Here is a 27,037-nt window from a genome sequence, read left to right as displayed (position 1 = left end):
GCTGCATCCTTCAAACCGAAACGCCTTACTGCTTCACGGCAGCAATAGGCAGGGCGGTGGTACCTACCCGCGCAGGCTCTATTAGTAAAAAGTAATTTAAATGCTATCAAGAGTTTTTATATATGAATACATAACTGAGGACCGAGAGTACTTGATTCTCATGTCCTTCATTGAATAATATCTTGATTACTTTCAATCAATCTAAGTGACTTAAGATGGTCCACGGTCAAAGGTTAATTTAACTATAAAGTTCGCTTTGATATGTGATTGACCTTTAAAAAATAACTTGAAAAATGCTGTAAGAATCACGGAATGTGTTGTAAATAACTAAAGGTTATAAAATTATTGATTATGATGTTTAGCTGTGTGTTCATATTTGTCATACACATAAAAATGCATCTTATATATTCCTTAGAACTGTTGCATTCAAATACTTAATTAGCTAATGGCTTAGAAATAAAAATAAATATTAATAATTGACGTTCCCTTCTAAAAATTTTACAACGAAATAGTTACAGAACAAAAAATTAAGGCTTCGACCTTATGTGTTAAGGTTGGTTAAAATCACACTATAATGTTCTCAGGCTCTGATTACTACTTAACACTATGTGTGTCGTCAGCTCGTCGAGTTAGTGTTCCGAAAAGAAGTGCAACTAAAAATAGCGTAAAATAAATGTGTACAGTTTTTGTTATTTCACTACGGAACCCTATAAACAGTCCTACTGTATTGTTAATATCCGATATAATAATATGTACACTAATAATAGTGTCATTAAAATAATTCAAGCATCGAAAAGTGAACGTTGATAAACCTCCAGGTATAATTAATTTTAACTAGAGGTCCCCCAGTAGTCGAAATTCGACTATAATTAATTGGAATTGTAAGTTTGCACACTATTATGATTGTATTTTATACTTCTATAATCACAAATTTCGCCAAGACTACACTATAAAAAAATATTAACAAAGACAAACAATATATAATCTATTCTCAATTTGACAACAGACGTCAAGAACAAAAGTTTAACAATCATAGATAGGTTTCATACTTCAGTGTTAACAATAAATAGTATGCATGCGTGTGTGCGTCAAATACATGATACCTATGTAGTGTGTGTAATGTTTTCTTTATTGATTTAATGTATCTTTTACACATTATTTAAAAAAATATTAGCATTGTGCACTCCTTCTCTATATTCTCTATAAGTGTGGGAAATTTCATACTCATCCGTCCGCGCAATTTTCGTAAAAAGGGATATATATATTAATACGTGAAGCAAAAAGATATAATAATATGTACAATAATAGTGTCATTAAAATTATACAAGCATCGAAAAGTGAACGTTGATAAACCTCCAGGTATAATTAATTTTAATAATATGTTCAAAGTTGATGTGAAATTTATTATACATAGTATTTAAAATGTTACGTGCCGTTTGATAAGTATGTATTGACGAAGACGTATTTTGTAAGATTCGAAAATGCTGTTTTGTAACTATTAAAGTATCTATTTCAATTTGAATTCCGGCCGGAATTGAAAAATGAGATAAATAAATTCGTAGCATGCGCGACCTCTAGTCTAGATGTTTGTTTTATTATAACAGAAAATTTCTGGACAAGAGAAATTCTTTTTTTTTATAGCTTAGGTGTGCGGATGAGCTCACAGCCCACCTAATGTTAAGTGGTTACCGAGCCCATAGACATCTACAACGTAAATGCCGCTACCGACTTAGAATATGCGTTCTAAGATCTCAGTATAGTTACAGCGGCTGCCCCACCGTTCAAACCGAAACGCATTACTGCTTCACGGCAGAAATAGGCGGGGCGGTGGTACCTACCCATGTGGACTCACAGGCCGTTCTACCACCAGTAATTACGCAAATTATAATTTTGCGGGCTTGATTTTTACTACACGTTGTTATTCCTTCACCGTGGAAGTCAATCGTGCACATTTGTTGTACGTATTTCATTAGAAAAATTGGTACTTGCCTGCGGGATTCGAAGACCGGTGCATCGCTACATACGAATGCACCGGACATCTGATCCTTTAGGCCACGACGACTTCAATTATTCTGATTGTGTGACATAATATCGTAAATTTAATTTTTTTAATACATTTTATTTTGTCCTAGATTTATACGTTCTAATTTTAGTAATATTATTAATGTATTAGAGTTTTTATATGCATTTGTTCGACGATTGCCCATGAAACAAGGGTACCCTACCACCTCTAGCTACTGCTTCTGTATTCTTTAAACTTTTCCATAGTAGGAGTAACAACTGCTACATTAAGCTTTACCTATAAAAAAACTGGAAACCTCTTAATATTTCTAGTAGTTAGGTGTAATGTTAGCCCGTAATATGCTGGTCCTCTTCCAGCTTCCATCCATCTTCCTTATTTCGGTTACAAAAAATCATTCGCGGCGGTCTGTCTGGTGGGATATCTGGGTCCGTATTTCCTGCTAATGAAACTTCTTGTTTGTGACCTGTCTGAACCTCAGTAATAGGTAACTAAGAATCAGTGAATCAGCCCCCCGGAAAATATTCTAAATCAACAAGATTGTAGTATCGAATAGACTAGGATATGTTTTTTTTTCAGTGAAAGGTGAACAATCTTATATTCCTCTTGGTTTTAGCAGCTTAGACCCTAGAACTTATATCTCAAGGTGGATGGCGCATATACGTTATAGATTTTTATATGGGCTCCAGTAACCACTTAACACCAGATGGGCTGTGAGCTCCTCCAACCATCTATGCAATAAAAAAAAGTTATTGCTTGTAAATATAACAGCTAAAGCTTATAGCTTACATTTCAACATAATTAACGTCATCCTTGGGCATTGAGGTCTATAGTTAGGTTAGGTTATGCATAGTAATTATGCAAATCAGAATATTAGAATTTATAACAATAAGTAAAGGTCATCTTCAAAAATTAATAGTCATAATTAGATGACTCATATTACGCATTTCAAAAACGATTGATCACTGAGTCATATCGTCCAAATGAAAATGGAAATTGAGGTGTTTTTCTTATTCGGGAGTCGATTTTGACGAAAATGGGTAACCGTGGGCGACTGTGTCTTGAAATGTATTTAAAAAGGTTATGAGTATCATCAAAACCATTTATAGGTGTGGTCACTTTAGCGATGAAGCTTTTGGTATGTGGCACGTGAACACATCATTTTTTTTAAAACTAACATTAATCTCAGTGCACTTTGTTACTAGATCTACCTTGAGACACAAAGTAGAAGTAGACCAGAATCCGTATTCTTCGAAGTCAATCTTAAGGCGACGTTTTTCCGTTTTGTGACGACAACAGTCTGCTTAGTGCAGCCGGTGTAACTATACTTGAGACCTAATATCTCAAGGTGGGTGGCGCATTTACGTTGTAGATGTCTATGGGCTCCAGTAACCACTTAACTCCAGGTGGGCTGTGTGGTCGTCCACCCATCTAAGCAATAAAAAATAATACTAAATTATCGGTAGCCTTATGCTATTCTCTGACCATTTACCGGTATGCACGGTATGTTAATACCTAGTCAGGTCATAAATTCTGTCACATGTTTAATGTAAAATAATTGAAACAAGTTTATTCATTATGTGACCATTCATATACCAAAATGAACTTAACAAAACATAGATTCTTATGACACTAAAGTTTATTCAAAATGACCTCCGTGATTTTGAATACAGGCCTTCAATCTGCGCGGCCAGTCCTCTATCGCAGCACGAACGAGGTCCATGTCAATATCGGCGGCTGCCTTAATCAAGGATGTCTTGAGTGACTCCAAATTGGGATGAGGCTTTGAGCACGCCTTTTCCTCCAAGTGTTGCCATATCTTGTAATCTAACGGATTCAAATCTGGACTGGAGGAGGGCCAGTCTTCGTGCCGGATGAAGTCGATTTCACGCACCTCCAGCCAGTCTTGTGTGCTCTTCGGTCTATGAGCTGGCGCCGAATCTTGTTGGAATACCCAGTGCCTGTTATTGAACATGGTATGAGAAACAGGTTCCACAAGGTTCGTCAGGACTCTATTTTGATACACAACTGCATTCGTTTTTACACCTTTCTCACAAAAATGTACCTCTGTTAAGCCCCAATAAGAAACTCCCAACCATACCATAAGCGAGGATGGAAAATGACCTCGTTGGACACGCGGAATACGGTTGCTCGCTTCTTCACTACTGTGTGCGTACACCTTATCATTTTGTTTGTTGTAGCTCTCTTCTACGGTAAAAATTTTTTCATCCGAAAAAAGAATTTCCCGATATTTTTTTCCCGCGTACCGCTTCAACAAAGCGCGGCATCTCTTCAGTCTCAGGTCCATTAGACGAGCATTCAAACTATGTCCTGTTTTTCTTCGATATGCCCGAAGCCCTAAGTCTTCATTTAACACCCTTTTCACCGTGGTTCTGCTTAACCCCATCTGAAGGGCCAACAGTTTCTGCTTACGTTTGGGATTTCTTTGAATTCGCGCCTTCACAGCTTTTATCACTGCTGGAGTCCTAACAGACCGAGGACGACCACTTCTTGACCTGTCATCTAGACTAGAGTCTTCATTGTATCGTTTGATGGTACGATAAATGAATTTTTTGATTATATTCAAATTTTTCAGTATGTTAAAAATTTGAATTGGCGCGTAACCGCAACGATGCAACGCAATAACTGCAACACGGTCTTCTTTAAGCGTCCACTCCATATTTAAAAATGAGTAAAATTCTAAAAGTATACATTTTTATTTTCATGAACAATTCGAAATTCGAATTCAATAAACTTTTTTGTGGCCAGCATTCTAAAGGAAAAGTTTTTACTGTGTGACAATACTTATGACCTGACTAGTTATAATGTGAATGTATAAAACCCTTGCTTACCCAAATATAATAACTAATGATTATTGATGATGATGACTAATGATTAATGATTGTTATGTTTTTTTTTTCTTAAAACTCGTAATTTAATATTTATTCGTAATTTGTAATTTTGTTTTCAATAGCCAAAGCTATGTACATTAATAAGGGTTTGCCGAGTGCATATACCATTTAGATTGCAATCCAGATTAGATCTAGGTACCTACTACTTGTATGATTTAGCTGAAATGTACTGTAACTATTGTAATTTGTTTTTTTGTGCATAAATAAATAAATAAAATTATATTAAATTCAGTAATTTTATCCAAAAAAAGAAAAGATTTTACATCTCAACGCGTCTATGTATCGGTAGTTTATAGAATACTTAGCTAATGACACTAGCAACTCTATATCAAGGCATTAAGACCGGTGTTTTCGAATTACAAAATTTAATGCTACTGAAACTGATGGTCATGTCTGCTTATAATAAAAATTCAATATTAAAGTATTATTATAGCTAATCAGTAATTACAGTCGAAATTCGAATGATCATCTTGCAATCGATACATCGAATAAGAAGGCGCATTTGAGCCTTGACTTTTAAAAGGCAATTAATAAACTTATGCAGTTATTTGGTGCGAAATTGGTTTGACTACTGCACGTTTTTATCGTCGTAGTGAGCACACCTTGTGGTTTATATAAGTTGACTGTAATATCGCTTTTTTTAATTGCGGCACCGAACTGCCCACTTTGAAAATTAGATTGCAAAGTGGCACGCTTTGATAAAATGCCATAAGTATATCATATGATATTTTATTTATCATAGGATAAATGATAAAGTAAGCCGTTGTTGTTATGTATGTCTCGATGTACTTTATATGTGTTGTCGTGAAGAACTAATTTTTTAATCTAATTTAGTGCTAAGACGACGAATTTAAGAACGAGATTGTGAGGAAGGTGTTTGCGTAGGCCGTGATGGGACGGGTTGCGAGTTTGACAAACTAGTACCTTATTATGAAGATACAATACTTTTCTGCAGATTACAGTATAGTCTAGCCCGTTGAATTTCTCGCCGGATCTTCTCAGCGGGACACGATTCCGATCCGGTAGTAGATTCATTCGCGAAGTAGGTCCTCTGGAGTTGTTAGGTGTCCCTTAGAGGCGCTTGGGCAGCTGTTATCAAATCCCACCCCTCCTGGCTGAGTCTTTGCTCGCCCACCTATCCTTGTGAACCTGGAAAGGCCTCCCGGCCACCAGTAATCACTTAATCATAAAAAAAGTATAGCCTACTGAAAATTAACGCGGTACGGTCACTGAAAGACTATTTGAAATCGGGAGATCGTTGAATCAACCAGAATGTCTTTTAAATAACCACAATTTAAAAGACATTCTGGATGATTCCATGATCTCCCTGTAATACCTAAATTTCCTAGTTTAAGGTATTAGTCAGCAGAAAAGGGTGTTTTTCTTCTGTGTCTCATCGCGCCAACCTCGATAAATGAAAGACAATAGCAATGCTTATAAAATGCAATATCATTCATCATTATCCTACCCTTCTCCCAGTCACCTGGGGCCGGCGCAACATGTTTTCTCCTTCCATACTCTTCTATCATATACCATTTCTTCGCTCACTCCCCTCTTACCCATATCGTCTTTCACACAATCCATCCATTTCTTCTTAGGTCTACCTCTTCCTCGAAATCCTTCCGCATTCATAGTTAACACTCTCTTAACAACCTCATTTTCATTTCGTCTCATCACATGTCCATACCATCCCAAACGTGCACTCCTCAGCTTCTCTGTCACAGGTGCCACTTTATGCTTATAAAATGCAATACTGGATAAAAAATAATATTAGTGAGTGGTATACAAATTTTGGCACCCTTTGTTTTCGTAATAGTTGTATTTCTTAAAACCTTTATTATCGGCTCTTGTGAAAGATTTCAAAAGCACTGAATGTTTTTGTTTTTGGGCTATCGTTCTCGTATAGCTCCTAATTAAGAATGAAGTGCGGGCGTATAATTTTATTTTTTTTAAATGTTCCTTTTGTGTTTTTGTTGTATTGTGGTCTAAGTTATAACATTTGTGAGGTTAACCTGAATTAATTCGCACTTGTACGAACATTTTACTAGTTAATATTAACAGATATCATTTAGCTAGTGAGACTAATTTAAGATTATTATTGGCAACTATATTTTATGAAGAAACAAGAATTCTTGGCAGTTTCAATGTAACATTTCCATTCATTTTAAATAAATAAATAAAAAAACGGAAATCGCTTATCACATGAAACACTTACAACTATCCTACGCATATGATTAGCCCAGATTTTTTTCAAAAGGACGCAGCTGCAAGACGCTCCTGCTTTTGCAACGCCTTTCAAGAAAAACAAAACAATATGTCAACGCGACAACCATGAAGCAAATATTTGAGTACATTGAAAGAGCAGCGTTGGGCAAATAGGATCGTTAACCGAAATGGGTGGGTTTTAGGTTTCTCAAGGCTTAAAGTGGATTTTAGCATTAACATTGTTGATGTCTATGGAGTTCGGTAACCGTTTAACATCAGGTGGACCGTAGGTTCGTCCACTCATCTAAGAAAAAAAAATACGAGTATTATGTGTTTAGCTGGTTATTTTATCCAAGGCTCACTAAATCAAATAGGTATTGCAACAATTTTATATTTCTATGAATCGAAGTACCACTTTGGTGTTATTAGTACGTAGTTACAATTCACTACGGTTCACACTTTATCGATAATACATCTGACGATTGCATCGAATTACAATAGAGTTGCGATATTTAATCTACCTGTTAAACACATCTTCATTATCAGAATATTGTGAAGAAACTTCCAACGCGTAACAATGTCGATAAAAATAATGTTTCGAAAGAGAAGTTTTTATATCTGACCTTTCCAACGAACAAAAATGAGCGTATCGTTTTTAATATTAGGAATATAATATACGACCTTTAAAGGACATATGTATGTATGTATATCATCAGTGCATAAATTACTTAATGCATTGTGAATGTACAAAAGATTTTTTTGTTTGTTTTTGACCTACATTTTTAAATTAGAAGCGTTAGGCGTTCAAAATTAAAAAGTTCGTTCAAGAGGTCACAGTGCGGATGTTGTGCAGCGAGTACACTCGGCTGTAAAATAACGACAATAATTTTCGTTAAGTGCTGTTTAGTTTCATATTGAATGTCGTCACTGTAGTACTGTGTCTTCACTGAGCTTCTACTCAACTATAATTCGGGTCCTTATGTTTTAAAATGAGTGGTGATGTTCCATTGTCTTTGGGGGTTCATCATTTAACATCAAGTGCCTTTTCAAGTAGACCTTTTGCTTTGAAGGTCGCTTATAGACGGTGGCATTATGATACCGCTATATCATCACTTCCGCTGCAGAGAATTTTAGTTTGACATATTGAAGTACCCTAAATTATATTTGTAATTATTGCATTTATTGCAAAATCGTTCAACGGTATCACTCCGACGAAGCTCATTACCGTAGCAAAAAGGCTAAATATTTAAAGGTAGTCCTGTTTTCTGATGTTAATTGTGTTTTGGTGTGCAGTAAAGTATGTTCTCTCTCTCTCTCTCTCTCTCTCTCCCTCTCTTACTGGCTTGTGTTAATATGTAAATTTGTGTTAATAATAACGCAAATACATAATTAACGTATTATCAGCATACTTGTGTGTATAGTGTCAGCCTAGAAAGGCACGCACACGTCTCCTCCTGTGGGTTGTCTTCAAAGATGACTAAGGGGCATGAGAATGGGCAACACCATTCTCTAAGTATTATATCAGCGTACTGCCGAAGCTAGCTAATATTGGTGGTAAGCGGTAGTGCAAGCTCACAGACGCGTGATACGCGAGCTACTGCAGTAGCTTAGTAGTCAAATAGCAATCAAAAAGCCTAATTTTAATAAAGAACATTGTTGACGCTTATCTTACACCTGTGATCCATTTGACCGTGAAGATGAAAGTTCAATTTCCTTGCCAAAAAACTGTTAGAAACTGCACAGGGCCAAAAAGAAATAAATATATAATTTTATTGCAAATTTGACGGTAGTTAGTACAATATTTAAAAGTCAACGCAATAATAATCCGTGACCACGAAAATTGTAAAGTATTCGAATGTATATTTTGTTTCACGCTTCTTGGAAATAAATATGTGTTCCAATACAATTTCATATTTTGGCTGTCCGAGTGAAATGTATCATCTTTAATTAACCAATTAGTCTGACTGCATTTTATTTGCACTACGCCGGTCTAGACAGCAGTTGTGCAAGTGACCGCATCAAATCGTGTTATTATTGTATGCAGCTCTTTTAGAGTATGCACGAAAAGAATGCGCGTTGCTCCAGCTCTTCGAAACAATCACCAGAGAAAAATATTAATGAATATTTGAATTGTCGTCAAATCACAAGGACGAATGAGGCAACATTTTGTGGATTTTTTTATTTTTTTTATTGCTTAGGTGGGTGGACGAGCTCACAGCCCACCTGGTGTTAAGTGGTTACTGGAGCCCAATAGACATCTAGAATGTAAATGCGCCACCCACCTTGAGATATAAGTTCTAAGGTCTCAGTATAGTTACAACGGCTACCCCACCCTTCAAACCGAAACGCATTACTGCTTCACGGCAGAAATAGGCGGGGTGGTGGTACCTACCCGTTCGGACTCACAAGAAGTCCTACCACCAGTGAAATGGTACTTTAAAAGTGCTTGTTTTGTTTAATAGAGGCTACGTGTATCGGCAAGCTTTTATGTTAAATGCATTTTTTTCATAACAGTGTGAAATGTTTGTTAATTAAGGATCAGTAATACGTTCTTTACATGTGTTCCAAGGTAGAATTAAAAATTGATAGAAAAAAAGGAGATTTGACAAATGACCCTGCCACTAATGTCTCCATCTTATGAAAACTTAAAAAAAATTTGTCACATAAATATGACATCCTTAGTGACTGAGTTCAGAGATTATCTCGCATAGACTACATACTGTGGGTACCTCATTCATTTAAGTAGGTTTTTATTTTTTTATGGCCCTTATAGGCAGTCGAGCATACGGCCCACCTGATGGTGAGTGGTAGCCGTTGCCCATGGACGTCAGCAATGTCAAGGGCAGAGCCAGGCCGCTGTCTACCGTTAAAAGTTCATCTTCTTTAGGCGCGTTGAGAATAAAATTTAACTAGCGTCAGATTCGTTACGGCTATAGAGAAAAGAAAAGAAAATATTAAAATTTATCTATAATTATTTTTTCTAAATAATATTTTAGAATATATAATATATTAATGGTGAAGAGGTCGTTTCCCTTATACACAGCATTCCCTATTACAAGAGAAATTTGATTTTAATTAGAAAAATGAAGAAAATCTCAATGCTACACACCGCAAAAGAAGTTTCACTTCTTTCACGTGCACCAAGCTGCATGCGTACCATTTTTTTTAAATTTAGCTTCTAGAGCGGTTTCTGTGTTTACTATACGACTTATTAATCGGCACCAAGGGCACAATAAAGCCGTCAATTGAACCCTTTATTTACAACGTAATGATTTTGTTTCCTGTTCATTTGTACAAGTCGAACCAAAAGACCCCTACTGTATACAAGGCTTTATCACTTTCGATACGTGGAGCAACCTTGAACGATTTAATGTTGAAGGATGGTCTAAGTTATAAGATCCATTGTAATTACTTACCGAGGGTCGCGGGTGTGAGAATCGCTCACATCGGGCAAACGTTGTGTGATGAGCTGATTTGTTGGTTTTTGTGTCTATATATGTTTGTCTATATAACTAGGTAGGTATGTTTATATATAAATGTATATAGGTATATTTGTTAGTCTCTGGTATACAGGGAATCCTAAATTGGCGCCGGATAACCATGCGTAATTTTTTTCCAGTTATTATTACTTTTATCGTTTTGTTTTTGCAAATGTATAATTGTCTTCTTAAATTCAAATACGCACTGAAGTTCACTTTCTTTTCCTCATTAATTGCTATGAAACGATAACGTGCAGTATTGTTAATGATATTATCTTATAAACATGTATTAATGTCTGATCTAAAACACTATTTTGATTTGATTTTAATTTTATTTTCTATTTTGTTAGAATTTAATTAAGCAAGTGACAGCAATTTCTTATTAACCTCTGTTGCTCGCAGACCATAGCAACATCAAAGACATCAAAGCTGTCTGCAGCTGCTTCCTAAAACAATCCAAAACATTGTACCTATTTAATTGAAATAAATTATAAAGATCGCTCTATCCTTTAACTTGGACTATGTTCCATATATTATTACGCGTTATCGAAGAAAGTCAACTGGTTTTGGCACGAAAGCGTAATATGGTTTGACTTTCGCTCAAATTCTTGCCATCGGAGTCATAATGATATAGTTAAATCAGAATTAGTGATATTTTGACAATTTTTCATTTCACGTACAACGATTTTGTATGTGTCATATTTGAAAGGTACATGAGTAGATTGAAGAATATAATTGAGTCAATTAAGCTGGAGATTGTCGATTTTTTTTGCATAAAGCTAGAGACGATACTATTATCTCTTTAGTCTAGTGTTTAGTGATCATGCCTAGTGTTTTTTCTGTTGCTTAGATGGATGGACGAGCTCACGGCCCATCTGGTGTTAAGTGGTTATCGGAGCTCATAGATATCTACAACGTGAATGCCAACCCTGAGACATGAGTTCTTAGGTTTCATGTTTTACTGCCCCATTCTTCAAGCAGAAACGCATTATCGCTTCAAGGCACAGATATGCAGATGATTGGTACCTACCCGTGCAGTAGAGGTAGTGGTCAGACGTTCTACTACCAGGAAACTTTATTATAGAGCGCAAGATTTCGCATAAGGAAATGAAACTAGAGATTACTACGTTAGGTAGGGACGATCGATGGTGGTTCTTGAGATGCCCTATGTTTCCGAATCTTTCTTTAAATAAATGTAACGTTTTTATTGCCTATTTATGATAGTAACCTGAGGCAGTTATGCTAGTTTCACCGACCGTGTAGACGAGCTTACAGTACTCTCTCTCTCCTGGCGAATTTGCTAACACTAGCCTAGGGCACTACTAGCAAGGGCAGTGCTTTGCTGAATCTACAACTGGATCGGAATCGCGACTCACTGAGAAGATTCGGCGAGAAACTCAGTGCACTAATAAACAATTATTCTATAATATAAGGGGTAAAATCGAAACAACTACTGAATTGAATTAAGTAAGACTTAGTATCGCTCTACGCATATTCACGTTATATCGTTGCTAATAAAATCTGCATGGATATACCGCTTTGTAAATTAAACTAAATAAATAAATATATACTATTATTCTATTACAGTATACTCTAGCGTGTACGTAATATTGAATGCTGTTGATAAATCTTGATTATCACTCTCATAGCGATTACCGTCAGGTCCTCAATACATTATACACTTAATATATACATGTTTTATTTTCTAAGCCATAAATTAATACATCACAAGCGTCAATTCAGTATTGAAATGTCAAGGGCGCTTCAAATGTTTTAGAGACTATTTTTAGGATTGTTTCTATGTTTTATATACACTTTACTCGCGTAATTACTGGAATTAATTATGCGGTTATAAATCAACTGGGTTAGATATAGCTGTGGCAAATTGTGGCATAAAATTGTGCATAATAATCAGAACTAGAGGTCCCGCAGTAGTCGAAATTCGACTATAATTAATTGGAATTGTAAGTTTGTACACTATTATAATTGTATTTTATACTTCTATAATCACATATTTCGCCACTCTATAAAAATATTAACAAAGACAAACAATATTTAATCTATTCTCAATTTGACAACAGACGTCAAGAACAAAAGTTTGACAATAAATAGTGTGCATGCGTGTGTGCGTCAAATACATGGTATGTAGTGTGTGTAATGTTTTCTTTATTGATTAATGGATCTTTTATGCATTATTTTAAAAAAATATTAGCATTGTGCACTTCTTCTCTATATTCTCTATAAGTGCGGGAAATTTCGTAGTCCTCCGTCCGCGCAATTTTCGTAAAAAGGGATACAACGTTTTTCCTTCACGTATGAATATATAGATTTATTAGTGGCAAAGTTTCAACAAAATTTTTAATTAATTTTCGATTCAGAATATGATAACATAGAAAGAAAATTTTCTGACTTCTGGACATCACTATGAGAACATGAGGCTACCTCAAAAACAGTCTCATAAATAACTGCTTTCAAGTTTTAATTTGATTTCTAATCGATGGTTGGGTGAATCACATTAACAACGCTTACAAGATAAGCTTCCGTTTACAAGCTCATCAAAACAACATTAGGCAATAGTTAGCTACTGTCAATGTTCTAGCCGCGTTGTGGTGGTTCGGAATCCTGAAAAAGGTTGTTTCTAGGTCTCTTACAAGCAATCGACGCCTTCAGCTCTAATACTAGGAGCAGGCTTAGGGACCCCGGTAACCGTACTCGTCGAACTCGACAAAGAGGTCGACGTGCAACCTAACCCATGCAACAGCCCGCGGAGTTTCTCGCCGGATATTCTCAGCGGGTCGCGATTCCGATCCGGTAGTAGATTCATTCGCGAAGCAGTTGCTCTTGAGTTGCTAGGTCTCCTTCGGAGGCGCTCGGGCAACTGTTAACAAATTCTACCCCTCCTGGCTGAGCCTTTGCTCGCCCACCTGTCCTGGTGAAACTGGAAAGGTCTCCGGGCCACCAGTAATCCTTCAATCATAAAAAAAAACAAGCAACCATAGCGCAGTTCTCCGTTTTCGTAATGAGTTAGACGCGGCACTGCTAAATGTGAGAAGGTCTTCGGATTCTCCAGATCTTTTTGGCGATTGGTGATTCCGTTTCAATGGTAAACGAAGTCGTGACGCAGCTGCTCGATCTCAAAAGCCTTCTTCGGAGGTGCTCGGTCAGTTGTATCGGTATGGACCTTGGACCTTAGAACTTATATCTCAAGGTGGATAGCGCATTTACGTTGTAGATGTCTATGGGCTCCAGTAACCACTTAACACCAGGTGGGTTGTGAGCTCGTCCACCCATTTAAGCAAAAAAAAAAAGTTATGAACTTGTTCTGTTATTTTGTTCAATGAAAAAAACAACTACGCTCCGATTGCCAAATATCTATAAGAATTAAACTTCACTTCGGCAGGAAATCATACACTGACCTTGTGGCATAATAATGATGACCATTGAATATTAGATCAATGAAAAGATTACTAGTATAACAATTTAGTGTGAAGTATTCGAGCCTTGGTGTCACTAAGCCTTTAAAAATATCTATCAGAGAGTTATATATAGGTTTTTAACATTAAATTCAATTTTATAAACATCTAATCCAATTTCATATGATTTTTTTACTGAATATGTTTTTTTAACGTATTGCTTCCCCTTAAACAGCCTGTAGTAGTCATATTCATTAGCCTGTTCATTGACATGTATTTTTTGCGTTGTCTTCTTCTTCTTTTTTTAATTTTGTTATTTTTAAAAGACTAATAAAAAAACTCTAAACTTGGAATAAATATTGAATATTATGTTTACAAAATTGAATTTGAAGTTAAAAACCTATATAGAGTATAACAATATATTTACATAATGCAATTTTTGTTGCAAATCAGATGTTTAAGATATAAAGCATATTATTAAATAAACGTTATGTGACTTTACGAGCAGTTTAATCAAAGCGGTACTAATTGCTATGCCAATACGTAACTAAAATGATTGATTGCTCAATACACTGCGTGCGTGATTCTCGCGCTCTCTGCGAGTCACGATTCGGAGCGAGCGTTGTAATATGAAAACCGGATAATGTCTTTTACACATCGTAAATTTGGACCTGTATGTCAAACTTTTTATTTATTTACTGCCCGAGCAGGCAGACGAGCACACCGCCCGCCTGATGGTAAGTGGTTACCGTCGGTCATGGACGTCAGCATGTCATAGAGAGAAGATGCATGTCGTAGAGAGAAGATGCATGTGATTAGGAGATGTATGGAAATGGTAGTGCAAGGTAGAGGGGGAAGAGGTCGACCGAAGAAGACATGGATGGAGTGTGTGAATGAGAGAGAGAGGAGTAAGTGTTTAGATGATAGAAGAGAATAGAAGAGAAAAATTAGCTGTGCCGACCCCACCAAGTGGGATAAGGTGGAGAAAAAGAAGATGGACTTCAGCAATGCCAGAGCCAAGTCGCTGCCTACCGCTCGATCTAATCAGGTTCTTAATTAATTAAATAGGTCGAATTTGTATTTTGATCCATTTCAATCCGTGTAAAGTATTTTGAACGAGAACGAGAATGTGAAAGATAATAAAGAAGTGGTTTCCGTAATAGGCTTTTTTAATAAATTAAGTTCCGGCTTAGGGTTCATGTATTGTTTCTGTCACTGTCCATCTGGATAACTATATAGTTACTCAGCAATCTTTAGCTTCGCTGGTCATCGCTCTCGTCGAATCCGTTGCTTGCGACGAAGTGCTCGCTGAGTAAATTAACCCACAGACACAGCCAGAGTTTCTCGCCGGATCTTCTCAGTTGGTCGCGTTTCCGATCCGGCGGTAGATTCTGCAAAGCACGGCTCTTGCGAGGGTTCGTGTTAGCAACGTCATGAGGTTTGAGCCCCGTGAGCTCACCTACTAGCTCGGCGAATCTAAGACAACCCTTCGAAGTTACTAGAATAGGTAGAAAAAAAAATTTGTTTCTGAGATTCGTTTGTTGAATCCAAGGTAGCCTAATGAAAGCCTCCTGTATATAATTGGTTCTGAGAAACTGTATAGACTAGCAGTTGTGCTCAATCGATTACATAAACTGCTGTCACTATATAATACTGAATTTTGGTCTAAGTCATTTACTTCCAACGAAAACTTAATAAAGTCAAGCAAATTATGCAATATTTATTAAGGAACCAGTTTGGCTCTGCCTACTAAATAAAGTTTACTAAAAAAAGTTTAAATAAATAAAAAAAACACAAATCGTGAAATTAATTTTTCATCACGTTGCCGATTTCTTATTTTGAATGAGAATGCGATTTACTGAAATGTTCATATTTGATTTTGTTTTCTTCTAACGAATTTGATCACCGAATCACGCGGATATAAGTGTCACTTTATCATTTCACTTTAAAATCTTTCCTTTGTAGGTGCTGCGGAAAGAATGGAAAGCAGTCGACGTCGCCCAAAACACGTCATCTCGGATCCTCCCGATCCACCAACGGTGCTTCTAGGTACTTCAAGCACCGGTCACCGTTCTCGTCGAACCCGTCGCTTGCGACGAAGGGCTCGACGAGTAAATTAACCCTCAGACACAGCCCACAGTTTCTCGCCCGATCTTCTCAGTGGGTCGCGTTTCCGATCCGGTGGTAGATTCTGCGAAGCACGGCTCTTGCTAGGGTTCGTGTTAGCAACGTCGTCAGGTTTGAGCCCCATGAGCTCACCTACTAGTTAAGATTACGCTGGAATAGCCTCTCAAGGCTACCAGCTTAGGTAGGAAAAAAATAATATAATAAAATTTCACTTTAAAATCCTTCCTTTGTAGCACCTTACTAGTGTTGAACTCTTATTTTAAAGCACGAAGAATATCTGTCTATATTGAATGTCATTTTCACCGACAAGACATTCGATTAACTTGAAAAAACATAATATAAATGTACATCAATCACAATACTACAATTATCGCTCACCGCTCTAATATCCTGACTAGTATCTAAAGGACACATCAAAAAGATTAAATTAATTGTTATTTGGATTTGCTATTTAAGTTTAAATAATAATAATAATAAAATCATTTATTGCCTTTCACATCAAATAAAATAAAACAAAATACAAAAAAAAGAAAAGAAAAAAAGAAAAAGGCAAAAGGAGGTGGCTCAGCTATTGTTGTTCAAGGTCGATAAATCGAACAGCGCTGATTTTCAGTCACCCCCGTTTCCCTTTGGTTCTTTGCGGGAATGAAGGCTAGGTACGTGTGTACAGACTTAGAATATGGTATACACTATAGTACAGTATAGAAAAAATAATTTATCTTTTTATTAATGTGTAATATAAAATTAATAGCATAAAAACCGCTTAAGTTCAGAATCCTTAGTAATTCACATAAGACTACAGTCTTGAAATTTATTTTTGAATTTAAGAATCTTGAAATTTAATTTGTTTGATAGGTAAATTTAATTTTTGTAACGCCTTTGAATAGGACCACAGCTGATCAAACTGCATTTACGTTCGATTGCACAATCTAGCCCGCTTGTTCGACACACATCTGAAACTTGCACGCAGGAGCCCGACAAGCTTTGAATAAGCTCTATATTTTAATTAATCTGATGTATGTGACATTTTGACCTTCGCAATATTAACGTTGTTAGATACTAAATCTAGATTTGAATGCTATATTTGGTATCGTGAATTAATTACTTACACACCTGTAACAAGGCTTTAGACAAGGCTTTAAGGGCAGTAGGCGTCATAAAATTACGTAAACGGGCTTTCACGACCTGTGTGCTTAGTGCGTGTTTTTTAACGTTCTCGATAGCGTAAAAGTTAGCTCATTTTTGTATGGAATGGGATCGTTTGCGTACGTTTGCCGCTAGGGGCGCTGTTCCAACTGCATACAAAATTGGGTTAACTTTTACGCTATCGAGAACGTTAAAAAACTCGCACTAAGTATACTGATCTGTAAATTTAAGGTATTCCTCAAAATTTAACTATGTGGATGAGGTTGATGGTAACGAGTAGTTTTCAATTCATTTCAAGAAACGTATTATTTACTTACATATGGGCTTATGTACAACAGCGAAAGTTCGTGGGCTGATTGTAGGCTGGTATGATTGCATAATTTGATATGTAGAAAACGGGCGTTTCAAAAATTGGCCCCAGGATTAAAAAAAAATCAATTTTTGAATTACATTTTTTTTTATTGCTTAGGTACGGTGGACGAGCTCACAGCCCACCTGGTGTTAAGAGGTCATTGGAACCGATGAACCACGCAACCTGCTTACGTGCGATATGAGGTCTTGGACCATAAATTCAACAAATTCCAAACTTATTGCAAATCGCTTAGAACAACTAAATAAAACGAATTAATGTAATTAGATGCGCGAGGAATAAGTATTCGGAACATTTCAAACTTAATTCAAATATAGATCAGCAAATCTTTTAAAATATTTTACTGGTGGTAGGACCTCTTGTGAGTCCGCACGGGTAGGTACCACCGCCTTACCTATTTCTGCCGCGAAGCAGCACTGCGTTTCGGTCTGAAGGGTAGGGCAGCCGTTGTAGCTATACTGAGATCTTAGAACTTATATCTCAAGGTGGGTGGCGCATTTACGTTGTAGATGTCTATGGGCTCCAGTGACAACCTAACACCAGGTGGGCTGTAAGCTCGTCCACCTATCTAAGCAATAAAAAAAATAAAAAAAAGTTCATATTGAATCTTGAGTTTATAAGTGTGGCACAAAATTACAGATCTCGCGATCCAAATAACGACCTTGCGTAGCACTGAGCTGAGTGCACACTGTGAGTGTGGTATTATTATGTTTTTTTTTTTTGTTATATTTCGATTTATATTTAAGTATGCTGTATTTATAGTGATTTATCATGAATAATTGCATTTGTGAATAAAGATATCGAAACAATAGATATGTGTTGTAAATTTCAGCGTTAGATTTCGTGCGGATGATATTATAGTGACGATTGTGAGTCAAAATTCAAAGTTATGCATTAGAAAATGGCCTTCCTTCCTTCCAAAACTCACCATAATTTTATTTGTATATAAGTGCTATTTTACATAACGTATTACAGTCAATATCTTTGTAAAACATCGAGACATGTAGTTTTTGTTAAATGTCTTTGCATCCAATATATTTTCAAATATTAACCAAAAAAAATAACTATTATCGATTAATCTATATATATAAAAATGAATTGCTGTTCGTTAGTCTCGCTAAAACTCGAGAACGGCTGGACCGATTTGGCTAATTTTGGTCTTGAATTATTTGTGGAAGTCCAGAGAAGGCTTAAAAGGCAGATAAATATGAAAATGCTCGGAATTAAATAAAAATAACAATTTTGTTTTCCCTTTGATGTGTCCCCCGTCGGACGGATTCCTTTTGTTTGTTTTAAGTTTATTTTATACAAAAGTTCAGGTCTTCTATTTTTCGATTGAGGCACTACAAAGTCTGCCAGGTAAGCTATCAACAATAAAATCGAATTGTGCAAAAAAATTAGAAAACCTTTTTTTTTAAAGCTGGTTAAAAATGCCTCATTTTTAACTCGTGGCTGAAAAATTATCCTTTCATTGATTCTATTGAACAGCCACATATAAGTTGCCAAAATAGTAGTAGGGCCATATCTTGTCAATAGTTTCGAAAATCTGCCTAAATTTTTACAAAACTAAACTGCAGAGCGTATCTTAACCAAACGAGTTCAGTAAAATCAAAGTGTCACTATTCTAATAGCAGGCCTACATTCGTTAACAGATTGTCATATTATACAGTCATTGTTTGAGGTCGTGTCACGCAACAATGTCTGGGGTTTCGTCGTGACTGAACTTCGTTGCCGAGCCCACGGCCAGAGTGAGTGCTTCAAACGACTTACAAGGAGATCATGAAAGAGCTTTGTTAAATTTCGGACCAGAAAACGAAAGCTTATCATGTGTGCATGTTGAGCACACTGGATCCAAACCAGCCTTTAGGTTAAGGTAGTTTTCATGTTAATTTTGAGTTTTTGTTTTATTATTATTATTATTTGATTTTTTGTTTTTATTATTATTATTATTATTGCTTTTGTTTTAGTCCGAGATTGTAGTTATTATTTTTATTTAATTCTAGTATAAATGAAATGTTAATGCAGTGTAATGAAGTGTAATATGGATGCAAAATCTGAAGTAAATGAAATAAAAATAAAAAAATAAGAAAATAAGAAAATAAAAACAATTCAACATTTAAAAGCTTATATTAGAATACACATTTTTTTTGCAATTTTACGTACTTATTGAATGTTATAGTGTTATATGAGCTTTGCGATCAGGTCCAAAAAGAGCCTGAGAAGTACCAATGAAAACAACAGGGATTTGTATTTCAGGCTGTAGGTTGTTGTTCACATTTTGAAGTCGCCGTGGCCTAAAGGATAAGACGTCCGGTGCGTTCGTGTTGAGCGATGCACCGGTGTTCGAATCCCGCCGGCAAGTACCAATTTTTCTAATGAAATACATACTTAACAAATTTTGACGATTGACTTTCACGGTGAAGGAATAACATCGTGTAATAAAAATCAAACCGGCCAAATTATAATTTGTGTAATTACTGGTGATAGGACCTCCTTATTTCTGCCGTGCAGCAGTAATGCGTTTCGGTTTGAAGGGTGGAGCAGCCGTTGTAACTCTACTGAGATCTTAGAACTCATATCTCACTTAAGACCAGGTGGGCTGTGAGCTGGTCCACCAATTTAAACAATAAAATTAAAAAATTAAAAAGGCACCACACGCGAATGTTTATGACAGTAAATATTTAATGCGGATCATATTTATTGCGATATACATATTCCTCAATAACTCGAGACCTGGTCATAGCCTTTAAGGTTTGCAACAAAACAGACCGCAATTTTGCGATTAAGCGTGATTATGCCTTAACTGAATTTCGTATAATCAGTCTCTATTGACCCGTTGAGGTAAATGGCATGTGCTTTATTAACACAATATCTTTTAAAACGCGTAACATGTGTTCTATACATATGTTTAATGTGTGTGTATAATTTGTAATAATAGTCAATGGTGCACGTGCTAGACTTAATGAGGGCAAGCGGATTTGTTACAGTTAAAGTATTACATTGTTTAATTCTGATCACTTGTGTTCAGTCCAGCTTATTTATTTAATTACAATAGGCAGCGGCTTGGCTCTGCCCCTGGCATTGCCATATTCCACGGGCGACGGTAACGACTTACCATCAGGTGGGCCGTATGCTCGACTGCCTACAAGAGCAATAATTTTTTTTATTGATGACCAGATCAGCAGCATCCTTGAGGCCAACGTCTACGACACTGCCCCCGTGGCCCAAGACAGTATGAGTTGCCACAAAAGCTTGATGGCAAAAGTCACGGATGGAGGTGGTCACGACCCTCAGACCTGAAGACTGTCATGACAGGACGAGGAGGATACATTTAAATTTCATAGTTTTCAATGTTAAGTTTTATCGATGCTAAGCGTTACTGCAAGCAAACCATGCACACAGCAAACCTAGTCCACAAAACCATACAAGTCGAAATCTCATTCAAGTTGTGTTACAGCTATACAGATAGCTGTAACAAACAGGTGGTGGTGACCGAAATAGGTGGTATTACTCACCTGGTCTCCCAATAAGCTTTAAATTATTAAAATTTTGTAATTGCAATCTTGTAATCATCAAGAAAGCCGCAGTTATTAAACGAACTATATTACTAACTAGCGACCCGCCCTGGCTTCGCTTCGAAAACATTAAATTTTATTAATGAATAGCTGAGTTCGACAAGTAGCCTAAATTACTCCTTATATCATCAGCTACCTACCATTGAAAGTCTCGTCAAAATCGGTCCAGCCGTTCCAGAGATTAGCCAGAACAAACAGACAGACAGACAAATATTGTAAAAAATGTTGTTTTGGTGTATGTATGTACCGTATATAATATATTCATATGGGTGTAGTAAAAAGCGGTTTTCAATATTACAAACAGACACTCCAATTTTATTTATATGCATAGATTGCATCGCGATAAATATTCGAAATGCAAAAATACTCAATTTCTTTGTCCGAAGCCAACCGCGTGTGAAATTGTTCTGCACGGCACGATCAAGTTCGGCTCCTTACAAAATAGGTGATTAATTAATGCTTTTGTATCGGACTCAAGGCCATAAGGCTGTCGCCCAGGCCGTGTGACGTATGGACAAGTGCAAGTGCCTGCGTTTTGGAGCCGGATATATTATGTAGTTGGAAGGTCAAGCCACAGAACGCCAAGAGCAACTGTTGCTCTGGACTCTCGTGTCTCAAAAATGGGCACTTCGTTTTGATTGAAAATTCTTTTTTTTGGAACGAAGTGCCTTAGCGGAGGGGTCCGCATCGTCCCATCCTCCAACCCACCCTAACTGGAAAAAAACGTCCGTAACGTAAGATTTTTATTAGTAATGCACACAGTGTACGACTTAGCTTTGTAATAACGTACAAAAAATAACATATTTTTTATTTATTTTTAACAATAAAAAAATCATAATGAAAATGTGTACTCGAATAATTATTTTCTTCATACCTCGAATAGAACTTAAAATTAATATTTTTATAATACGGAACTTCGTTCCTATCGGGTGTCCCACGATACCACACATTTTTTTATTGCTTACATGGGTGGACAAGCTCACAGCCCACCCGGTGCTAAGTGGTTACTGGAGCCCATAGACATCCACAACGTAAATGCGCCACTTACCTTGAGATATGAGTTCCAAGATCCCAGTATAGTTACAACGGCTGCCCTTCCCTTCAGACCGAAACGCATTACTGCTTCACGGCAGAAATATTTTATTTTTTGGTAGGACCTCAGAATTTTTTTACTGGTGGTAGGACCTCTTGTGAGTCCGCGCGGGTAGGTACCACCACCCTGCCTATTTCTGACTCACAAGAGGTCCTACCACCAGTTGCGGTGCGTACTTGCGTTGTCCTTTTCGTGAATTAAAGAAATTTGTGTATTCGATCGTCAGCTATTAAGCCTATCAGCAAATTCTTCGTGTAAAGAAGAAAAAAATTGCGATTTAAAATTGAAAAAAAAAAAAGTGCGTTTGAAAGCTTGAGGCTTTATAGCCTCAATTAAAGCAACCTTACGGTTGTTTTATCCGTTTCCTAATATAAGAAGAGGAAACGAGTAAATAGCTGTGGACAAATAAACTTTCCGTATTTCATTGAATTGAAAATGGCTGTTCAGTGATTGTAAAGTATGCAGTTTATGAAAGTACCAAGCGTTTTACGATCGTAGACAATATAACAACAAACGACAATCTAAAGTTATGTGATATTAAATAAACAATAACATTCAGTTCCATTCGCTGGTCACTAGCATTGTTTTAAGTTGATTTTCTTCGTACCGTGCTGTGTAGTGTTGCTTCATAATGCATTGTTTAGTCGCATTGTGTGTATCACTTTCAGCTTAGATCGACCTATTATAATATTATTGTTTGCTAGTCTAATTTGTCATTAATGATTGTTATTTTTATTATTAGATAAGCAACTGTAATTTGTTTGTAATTTATCCACTAGATATCCATTAATTATTTTAAACTTTGAGAAAGGTGGAAACTTTAATGTATTTTCTTTTTTTTTTCAGGTAGAGGGATTGACAAGAACCAGCAGAAGGCTACCCAGCCCTTCAGCTCCTGATGTCAACAGTGTATCCAATTCCAACCAGCCTGAAGCCCAACCCACCTTCAGGTCTCGAAACAGCAGAGGGCGGGATGAAACCACACCACGTGACGTTGTCCGAACGAGAACCCGGAACAGGCCGATAGAGGCTACGTCCGAATCAGCGCAATCACAAGAAAACAACGAACGATTCGATTCGCGAAGGACTTCCAGTCGATCTCGAAGCCGACCAGTCGAAATCGAAGTAAAAGCAGAACCGATAGTAGCGCGGGAGAACGTCGCTCGGAGCAGATTCAGGCAAGTCAGCAGACGGCCGCCGCAAGTAACCCAAACTACTTTAGAAACCTCCTCACCAACCATCGATGAATCTAAATTAGAAGTCATTAACTCAAACCTAGACGATATATCTAAAATCGTACCCAGAGAAGAAATAACCTCTACAACTCAATTTAGGAGGAGAAGTTCAGCTACACCGACAACAGAAGCTATAGTACCACGGGGTCGTCGTGGGCGTATTAACACAAGAACTAACACTCGACCTTTGGACCTCGACAGTTCTGGTACGACTAATTCAATTTCCGTCTCTGATAAAGAACCTACAACAGCAAGAACAGGAGACATAAGAAATGCTAGAAAGTTGAGATTTAGAACGAGACCCGCAGAATCTGATGCAAATCTAACTGGTGAAGGATTGACGAAACGAAATGAAGCAGTGAAGTCTAGTCAGAGAAAGGAAATCACTAGTCAATCTGAAGCGCAAACTTTCGCGCCGATCGTTGAACGTATCGTTTCTCAAAGTACTGAAGCTAATAAGCTGAAAACTACAACCCTTAAGGTAACCAAAGTGATAAGACGTCCATTGAGTCGTAGGAAGCCCAGCATCAGATCCTCAGGTTCTCCACCAAAAACTAAAGAAACGGAAGAAATCAGTGATGACGATAACTATCCACCAAGCTTTAAAGCGTTAATTCAATCTAAGAATGCATCGGTGAGTTTCATCTTATCATAACGGTCAAGGTGTAACTAATTTTACCTAACTCACCTTTATGACAAAAAAACTAGTTAACAACATTGCTTATGTAACCCCTAGACTATTTCCATTAAGAAAGACTCCGAAATAATATTACACATTTTCATTGGCATTTTCACGTCACATTTTCAGACACAAGCGAGCTCTCCGCCTATCGAGAGTTTGTCCGTGAAAGCATCACAAAAAGTTTACAACACGTATACTCCATCACTACAATCCACTCAAACTGGCCCAGCTGAAAATAAATACTCTAGGGTAACAAACATTTCATAACCATATTATCTACTTAACACTAACACAATTTTGAAAGATTTAACAAATAAATTATTGGTCACTACCCATTTAATCTATTCGTATAATTATTTGTTAATTATAAAGTTCAATATATATATCCCAGTGAAATTACATTAAACGTAAATAATCTAACAATCTAATAAAATGTGGTATTCATTTTTGCAAATTTTTGCAATATAACATTACAGCTCCGTAAGCAAAAAGATATACAAGAAGAAGATATACAAGAAAGAGTTGATGATAAGCTGGACGATGTAAGTACAACACCCGAGGAGACGAAACCTTCCATAGTCGATACCAGTTCGAGAAAAACATTTGTTTCAAGAAACCGAACGGTCTCTTCGTCATCATCAAATCCGTACTCAAATCAAAAACCAATCAAAGTAAAATTCAACCGAAAAGTTAAGGTTTCTACAACAGAAACACCCAATGTAGAGAGTTCAACCAAATCGAAAGACTTAGAGGGAAGAAAATCTTTTGTTAGACCACCAAATTTCTCGAGAAAATTTTCATCTATAAATTTTGCTGGCAGCACAGAAATATCAGTTGTAACTGAAAAATCTAAAGATAATTTCGCAAACATAAAGAGAAAACCTATTCTACCAAAAACGTCCTATTATTCTCGACTTCGAAAAAATCTAAATAAAAATATTACTTCCCCTACTGAAAGCGGAAACGAGCCAGTTGTCGAACCTGTACAAAATAAAGTAGAAGATACTGCTGATATGCCGTTAATTTTTACGCTTTTAAAAAAATCAAACGACAGTTTTATTAATTCTGAACAACCAAAAGAAGTTAACACAGAAGGCAAAAATGATGTCCTTATAACCAATAATAGTAAAGAATCCCAAGAAAATAATACAATTAATGAAGTATCTATTGTGGCAGAAGACTCCGAAAGCATGGCTATGGGTACAGCTCCTCCCACAATTTCTGCGCGAATGGATTCCGACAGATACAAATTTCATGCTAATTATAAAGATGAAAATCCTTCTTCTAATGAATCGAAACAAAGGGTATCTACGTCTATAACATCATCAGTAAGAAACATCCAAACAAGAAAATTTGGTCGGAAACGCGTGAAATCTAAAAATGCAGTAAATGTTGAAAGCTCAACAACCATACCAAGAGATAGAAATATTAGAAAGTATAGTGAATCTTACTCCAAAACGACTGAAGCATCTAATAATGGTGTAAGTACATATTATATTTTATATTAGCCTAGAAACATAGTAATATATTATTATTATGACCTATTGACGAATATTTACAGATTACATCTGAACCTGAAAAATCTAAGAGTAGGTTCAGTTCTAAATACAGAGCCACAGTAGTCGATAAACCATTTTACAAACCCACTGTACCCACAGTCACATCATCAACTGTAAGTAAAGTCACAACACGTACCAATAAACAACTAACACAGACCCGAGTTTATTATACCTTCAATTTCAGTGCAACACTAGTTACCTGAAATTCATTACTTTTCAAAATTTTTATGAGCAAAGCCCCTTTATAATTGGCATTAAAATATTGTTTCATTGTTGCACCTTCATCATACTGTAATTAACATTTTCATACCATCCAATAACTGAGTTCTTTGATTCTATTTTCATTACCATTCCATTGACATTTTATTTGTGGATTTATTAAAAGTCAAATAATTGCTTACCATGTCTGTGAATTTCTATAAATGCCATATGAAATTAGTTATAATTATTAAATGAAAATTTCTAGAGGGACTGATACTTTTAGTGAATCCACATTAGATTTTTGTTAGCATCTAATGGCTAAATTGAAATATTTTTTATAAAAAGAGCTTCAAAAATTTATACTAACAAATGAAATTTCTCGTTGCTAAAGGCGTGGCTGAAATTCTACGTCACTGACAACCTGTTGACAAAGTCTATAGAGGAGCCTAAATGGTTCATTGGGGAGGAAATAGATGTGGCTACAAAGTCAGTACCAAGACAGAACGTAATGACGTCAAAACGCAAACACGAATCATCCACAGAACGGGTTAATGGAATCATTTAGTTCATAATTTTGTTTCACATACATCATTTACAATCACATTCTTTTGTAATATAATGGTTGCAGATTAGTTTTAAAGAGATTGTGTATCATAGCATTTTATTACAGAAGTTAGAATTGTTTTCTGCTTGGAACATCTCTTTGGAACAAATCAATATTTTTTAAGTTTTCGCGTTAAGATTATAATTCAAAATTAATAAAAAAAACTTAACGCTTAAGCTTATATCATTTAACTAATGTATGAATAATTTGTAGTGTAGTGTTCACTAACATTTAAGACATTAAACTATGTAAACATTTTGTGCCTTGTTTTAATAGAAATTCATTTTCATTTAAATTTCTTTCGAAATATTATTATCACTAACTTCTTTTATTTTACTTGTTCATTTCCGAATGTTATAAAGAGGCTTTGGTCTGTGCACGAATTTCCAAAAAGGGTTTTACTGCAATACTTAAAT

General features: G+C 36.2%; 1 protein-coding gene across 9 annotated transcripts in view; it reads left to right on the top strand.

Annotated features, from left to right (window-relative positions):
- The window catches only part of LOC101745825 (mucin-3A), a 118,670-nt gene that overhangs the window by 77,903 nt on the left and 13,730 nt on the right, over window positions 1-27,037 (top strand). For 8 of the 9 annotated variants that reach the window (XM_021349081.3, XM_062671657.1, XM_062671659.1 and 5 more), the window contains 4 exons: window positions 23,187-24,209; window positions 24,384-24,506; window positions 24,734-25,738; window positions 25,819-25,929. In XM_021349081.3, the coding sequence (XP_021204756.1) occupies window positions 23,187-24,209; window positions 24,384-24,506; window positions 24,734-25,738; window positions 25,819-25,929 (2,262 nt within the window). The remainder of the gene's footprint in view (window positions 1-23,186; window positions 24,210-24,383; window positions 24,507-24,733; window positions 25,739-25,818; window positions 25,930-27,037) is intronic. The other variant, XM_012691854.4, reaches the window with a different exon arrangement.

Source organism: Bombyx mori, chromosome 13 (assembly GCF_030269925.1).
Source record: "Bombyx mori chromosome 13, ASM3026992v2".
Lineage (NCBI taxonomy): Eukaryota > Metazoa > Arthropoda > Insecta > Lepidoptera > Bombycidae > Bombyx > Bombyx mori.
This window is presented reverse-complemented; position numbering and strand designations above follow the sequence as displayed.